Here is a 6,984-nt window from a genome sequence, read left to right on the forward strand (position 1 = left end):
CGACGTTTTAGGAGGGTCTCATATATAATTTATGATCATAAAACCAAACCTTCGACCCAACGCTAACGAATCGAGAGAAGAGAAAAGCATCGACGTAAACCTAAGTTGGAACTTGCCCTTTGTGCAAACGACAGGAGGATTGCAGAGAGCGAGCTGTCCCAGTTGCAGATTATCAAAGTTGTAATGGAAACACTTGATGATGAGCCACTCCAAGCCTCAGCTGCAAATGTTTATCTCTACATCACGTTTAAGGGCTTTGCGTTGGCTCGTGTTGGTGAGATTGGTGAACATGTTGTACGTAAGGTTATAGTTAGAAGAGCCTTCAATGACCGTACTGGATGCTTGACTGCCCATGGTGGGTATGGCTTTTACATTGGAGAAGTAGCTGAGGAGCATCATGTATGCCGCCCACGCCATTATACTAAAGCTCTCATCCCTGACCAAGATCCTAGTAGCTAGTCCACCACCACTGAGGAGTGTTTTCTCGAGGAAGGTTTCTTGTCTTGATTGACTATCGACAAGATCCATTGGGAAGAAATATATCTATCAATCAAATAAATATCCCAAGTTACTTTTGTCTTGTGTGGATTTGGTTTCGTTGTTTGTTTTTTTCTCTCTCTTTTCAAGTGTCTACTGTTTTTGAATACAATTAGGTTAATCCTTATTGATGTCTTGTGCCCATTAATATATGAGAATGATGGGATACACTCTTCTTGTCTTTACTAGAACGCTTTAGTTGTCCTTTTTTTTTCCAGGCAATATTTTATCTTGGTTTTGTTAAAATTCAGATCAATTTTGTTGATGTTGAAATGGGTTTTGTTGTTGTGATGAATTGCTAAGTGTTTGATGTTTTGCTAATCGCTTCTGTTTCATTCCTTACAAATTAGCTTTAAAAACTCAAAAAGTTTGGTTTAGTACCTTTGAGTTTGCTTCAAAGGTTTTGCTTCGGCCTTCAATTTTTGTTAGAAAGACGATTTTAGGAATCTGAGAAGGTTCTTTTTGGATTTTTGTTGTAATCATTAAATATTCCCGCCATATAAGCTAACATGGAGTGTTGTTCTTTGGACAAGAAGCAATTCTTTTTTTGATTTTTTTCTGTAGGATACAAATTTAAATTAGCTTATGTATTTTTTCATGGAAAATGGGTTTGCTTTTCTTGTTTTCTTGGTTGACTGAAGTTATTTAGTTTATCATTATGAAGGGAATCTTATAAAGGTTGAGCATTTGGCTCAATCCTCTAGTAAACGAATCTGCAAAGCACACAGTCATCAAGTCATTAGATGTAATGTAAGTGATCCTCATCCTCGTACTTGTCCGGAATCTTAGGGCATTGCAGTTTCGTAAGCTGTGTGAGTGTGTGTAGCCGGCAACCATTTGCCATATTTGAAAAAGAAAGATTTTAAGGTAACCCACACAATTCACTTTAAAATTTAGAAATGAAACAGAATGGGCCTTTAATTTTTCCTCGGTAATATAGGGAGATGGGCCTGGTCCAGGATGTTACTCGTCTTCGTCTTCCTTTTAGTTGAACTGTAGAAGAGAAGAAAGGGCTACTTCCATTGTAAATTTTGTAATCTATCGCTCTTCTTCTTCGTTTCTCTCAGCCTCCTCCTCCATTCCTAAAGCTCACAATTATGGGGAAGAAGACGAAGAAACCTGGTAAAGGAAAGGAGAAAACCGAGAGAAAAACCGCCAAAGCAGAGGAGAAGAAAGCTCGTCGAGAAGGCAAAAAGCTCTCTCCTGAAGACGACATCGACGCCATCCTCGTAATTTTTTACTCTCTCTCCCTTTAGATTCTTATTGGGTTTTGTGTATTGTTTTAAGCTCTGCTTAGGAATCATGAGTGTGTTGGGTTTTGCTCTGTTCTTAGTTTTATGGAGTACATATACTGATTTAAAGATACTTATTTAGCTGAAAAATTGCAACCAACAACAAAAATGTAACATTTTTGTATTATGTTGTTGTTTACCAGTTGAGCATACAAAAGGAGGAGGCTAAGAAGAAAGAGGTCCATGTTGAGGAAAATGTCCCAGCACCATCTCCTAGGTCAAACTGCTCGGTTAGGCTCTCTTACTCTGTTTTGTTTTTGTTTTTGAAAGATTGAAACTTTTTTTGATCTAACGCTTTTGAATTTTTCCAAAATCTGTGCTGATTGATGATTATTTATGCAGCTTACCATAAATCCTTTGAAAGAGACTGAGTTGATACTCTATGGTGGTGAATTTTATAATGGCCAGAAGGTTAGCTTTCAAATTTTGGTTGCACAATGTTTTGTTTATGTTAGTTTTTATAACCCTTGTTGAGGAGCGTGTGATTATCTAATCTTGTAATTAATATGTCTTCCATGTGAATGCAGACATATGTTTATGGTGATCTCTACCGATATGATGTCGATAAGCAGGAGTGGAAGTTAGTTTCAAGCCCCAATAGTCCACCTCCTCGTAGCTCTCATCAGGCAGTTGCTTGGAAGAATTATCTCTACATATTTGGTAGATAAATAACATTGAATGATTCTTTTTGTATTTTCATTCATTTCAGTCCATATATGTATGCTCCTTTTTTTATTGATTAGGTGGTGAGTTTACATCTCCAAATCAAGAGCGGTTCCACCACTACAAGGTGAGTAGTATATTGCTGTGTTTTGCCAGTCTCTTACCATCTCTTTTTTTTCTCATCGTTTAACACTTTAACCTTGGGTTTAATTTATAGGACTTTTGGATGCTGGACGTGAAAACTAACCAATGGGAGCAGTTAAATTTGAAGGGATGTCCTAGTCCACGTTCTGGTCATCGTATGGTAAGTCTTTGATGCATCCTGACCAATGTGTCTAAAAACTAAACAATGTTTGTTGCTAACATACTGCTGGAATAAGTAGATAGAGTCAGACTTTGTATACAATACTCTCCTTCTAGCTGAAACAGCAATATCCAGACTTTGGCAGTACGTCGAATTAGCAAGCACTGAGTTATTAGATATTTAAGACTGTAGGGACTGTTCACACTTTTTCTTGTAGTTTATACATTAATGGTGGGAATCTGGAAAGGTTGTCTCCTGTTTTCTGCTTAATTTTCAAACTTATCTTCTGTGATGAATGGATAGCATTTTTTGTTCTGCTTAGTGGAGTTGTAATTCCATAGTCAATCAATTATTGCCTTCCTTCTAGTAACTATCCCGTTAAGTTCGTATCTTGCTTTTCTTTACATATTACTTTATTTTTCCAGGTATTATACAAACACAAGATTATAATTTTTGGTGGCTTCTATGACACTTTACGTGAAGTAAGGTAGTAATTTATTCATTCCGTTAGAAGTATATTAGGATCTTAGTGTCATCTCTTAATAAATGAGAATAGACCATGTAAACCTCTTCTAGTAGCTCCAACTGAATTAGGACATTAATGTGATTGAACATATGTTTTCTCTAAGCTTTTATTTGATGTAACATTTTGATAAGTTGGTCTCTGCTATCCACTTCTCGTTGGCAGGTATTACAATGATCTCTATGTGTTTGACCTGGACCAATACAAGGTAAACCTACCTTCCGTTGCAGAAGTTTCCATCCCATTTCAATTCTTAGCTCTCTGGAACTCTCTACACCTTTTAGTGAATATGTTTGTTGTCTCTTTTGATAGTGGCAAGAAATCAAACCTAAGCCTGGTGCCATGTGGCCTACAGCTAGAAGCGGCTTCCAGTTTTTTGTTTATCAAGATGAGGTCAGTTTACAATTCACATGTCTATATCATATTCTTCAAGTCCAAGCATAACCATTTATTTATAGGAAATCCTTTCATGTTGCAGATATACTTATATGGTGGTTATTCAAAAGAAGTCTCATCCGAGAAGAGCTCTGAGAAAGGAATTGTTCATGCAGATTTGTGGTCTCTTGATCCCAGGACTTGGGAATGGAACAAAGTATGTAACTCTAGATGGCATCACTTTTCGAGTTACTTCTTATACTCTTTACATGATAAAACTAGTATCACCGGAAGATTAATACCAACACTTAGTAGTTCATTTATGTTTTGTAATTTCTATCAATTAGAAGTTTTAACAACCCAGTTGTTTTAACTATTATCTTTCGTTGTAATGTAATGATTCTTGCTGTACTTAGGTGAAGAAAATTGGGATGCCTCCTAGCTCCCGTGCTGGATTTTCGGTATGTGTCCACAAAAAGCGTGCTTTGCTGTTTGGGGGTGTCGTGGACATGGAAATGGAAGGTCAGGAAATGGTTTCCTAGTGTCATTTTTGTATATCAGAATCTAGAAGTTGAATTATTGACCTCTGTAATTGTTTGGCAGGTGATGTAATGATGAGTTTATTCTTAAATGAACTCTATGGCTTCCAGTTAGATAATCGTCGCTGGTAAGAATTCAATTGATGTCATTATGAGCATGGAAACTATGAAGTTTTTTCTCAAATGTACTTTTTGCTATTTAAATTTTGCTCCTGAAGGTTGTAAAAGTTTTAGCTATTTTGAGATGCTTAGTTCTTAAAAATATGTTGAGGTTCGTTAGTTTTTCATTTTGTATCACTGACTATCAGTTTCTGTGGAGTTCAGGTACCCAATAGAGTTACGAAAAGAAAAATCATCAAAAGATAAGGTATGACTGCATCTACTATAGTTTTTGCTGCGTGCTGTATTTACCTGTACAGACAAAAACCAGCTAGTGTTTCTTTTGCATCCATTGTTCAACTTTTATCCCGTGGGAGCCTTATGGTTAAGACGTTTCAAATAAGTAGAAAACTGATCTTCGTTTTTTACAGGCAAAGAAGAGTATAGAGGCAAAACCTGTGGCATCTAATAATGATGATGAGATGGATTCAGCAGAAGAAGATGAATCATCGGCCATGATTGAGCAAAGCGATGGAGTAGGCTCTTCGGATGGGATATCTGAACGTATGGCAGCAGGTCTAACTGTTGATAAAAATAGTTCTAATGCTGAGTCTGATAAAAGTAAGGGTCTACAGAAAGCAAAAGCTAGACTAGATCCACAAGTTTCAGTCTCAGAGGAGGTTTGTTTTCACAAAATTCATTAACATTGTGTACCTTCAGTTACCAGCATTGGTGTCATCTTGTAAATCGTTGCATTTATTTCCTTGCAGGTTGTAAAACCATGTGGACGTATCAATTCTTGTATGGTCGTTGGGAAGGATACCTTATACATATATGGTGGTATGATGGAGATAAAAGATAAAGAAGTTACTCTTGATGATTTGTATTCGCTCAATCTTAGCAAACTTGACGAGTGGAAGTGTATCATACCGGTTTGTTTGACACCAATCTTCATTTTTCTGTCTTTTGATATTCGATTGATAAAATACTTTCCAGACAATAAGTTTCTTGGTATGTCCTTTACAACAGGCGACTGAAACTGAGTGGGTGGAAGTCTCAGATGACGAAGAAGGGGACGAAGACGAGGATGAAGATGATAGTGAAGATGAAGGAACCAGTGAAGAGTCTGATGATGAAGATGACGATGAAGAAGTAGAGGTACTATATGGTTTTGCCTTTCCTTCTTCTCATAGCTTGTTTATCCCTCTCTCTCGTTGGCTTTGAATCTGGAGTGAGTCTACTCTGTGGCTATATTTGACTTCATTTGGTTATATTAAATCTTAGGCAATGGATGTTGATGGATCAGTGAAAGTAGGAGAAGTTGTTGCAATGATAAAAGGAGAAGGAAAGTCCCTTCGAAGAAAAGAGAAACGAGCTCGGATAGAACAGATTAGAGCTAATTTAGGACTCTCAGATTCACAGAGAACCCCAGTGGTAAAATTTGCTTTGGCTTTTTTTTTTTCTTTTCGTTTTCTGAGAGGAGATTATGTTTGAAGCTCAACTAATTTGGTCATGTTGTTTGTCTTTGAAAAGCCTGGAGAAACTTTGAAGGATTTCTATAAGCGCACAAATATGTACTGGCAAATGGCTGCCTATGAGCATACCCAACATACCGGCAAGGTATATTCTTCCATCTTGTAGCAACATTGTTCTGTCCTTGTCATAAGTCATGACATTATATGATTCACATGTAATTGGCATTGTAGGAGCTCCGGAAGGATGGTTTTGATCTAGCGGAATCTCGGTATCTAGAACTCAAACCAATTCTAGATGAGGTGAGAGTTTTATCACATGACATCAGTCTCTCACTGTTTCTTCTCTTTAAATCGTGTAAAGCCTGGCCAGAGTTATGGTGATGTGTGATAATAATGGTTGAATGTACAATTTGCAGTTGGCAATACTTGAGGCAGAGCAAAAAGCTGAAGAAGCAGAAGGACCTGAGGCTAGTAGTAGCTCTAGAAAGGGAGGCGGCATTGCAAAGAAGAAGAGATGAGGTTATTAACAGCCTCAGCAGTTATTGTTATTTTACAGTCAAACATCAGTTTTGAATAGACTCATCTTAATGAGGCCACAAGTCTGTAACAATTCCTACATGTACTATGGGGATTGGTTTTGATACAATTTGAATTACTACATAAACAACGACTATTTTAGCCAAAAATGAGCTTTTAGCTTTTACTAATTCAGACTGGCGTAACTGCGAAGATAAGTTATTACTAACTTAGACCAACTAAACGACCTCGTCTTAGTTAGGTAGAAACAAACTCAAAACAAAAACAAAACTCAGAACTTTCTGACGATTTTTTGCTTTGTCTCTATTATTTAGACGCTTACCAAGTGGAATTGGTTATATTAGTTCAAACCTTTTAAGTGGAATATGGTTTTGATTTTTCTGTTACGTGTATCCAACAATCTTGTAGTGCGTTACAAGGCTTACCAAGTGGAACTGGTGATTTTAGTTCAGTACATAAGTGCTTGAAAGAGTAAGCAACGTGTATGCATTACAGATTTATATAAGATCACCATAGTTCGTATAGGAATCACTTTGAAAATGCCTACCACCAATAAACACTTTCAAGTTAGGTTGGTATTATTTATAACCTGTAGAACAGAACACACAACTCTTTTTTTTACTTAGTCAACATCTATGGT

The 6,984-nt window shown here is 36.9% G+C and overlaps 1 protein-coding gene across 1 annotated transcript; it reads left to right on the top strand.

Annotated features, from left to right (window-relative positions):
- On the top strand, window positions 1,635-6,516 carry LOC104725033 (kelch domain-containing protein 4-like). Its single transcript, XM_010443631.2, has 20 exons — window positions 1,635-1,766; window positions 1,973-2,059; window positions 2,172-2,240; window positions 2,357-2,489; window positions 2,573-2,619; window positions 2,710-2,796; window positions 3,222-3,283; window positions 3,485-3,527; window positions 3,632-3,712; window positions 3,798-3,911; window positions 4,111-4,216; window positions 4,298-4,361; window positions 4,558-4,600; window positions 4,764-5,012; window positions 5,103-5,264; window positions 5,362-5,490; window positions 5,617-5,766; window positions 5,866-5,952; window positions 6,039-6,107; window positions 6,224-6,516. Exons 1-20 carry the CDS (start codon window positions 1,635-1,637, stop codon window positions 6,323-6,325), a joined length of 2,016 nt encoding a protein of 671 aa, XP_010441933.1. The 3' UTR covers window positions 6,326-6,516.

Source organism: Camelina sativa, chromosome 2, assembly GCF_000633955.1.
Source record: "Camelina sativa cultivar DH55 chromosome 2, Cs, whole genome shotgun sequence".
Lineage (NCBI taxonomy): Eukaryota > Viridiplantae > Streptophyta > Magnoliopsida > Brassicales > Brassicaceae > Camelina > Camelina sativa.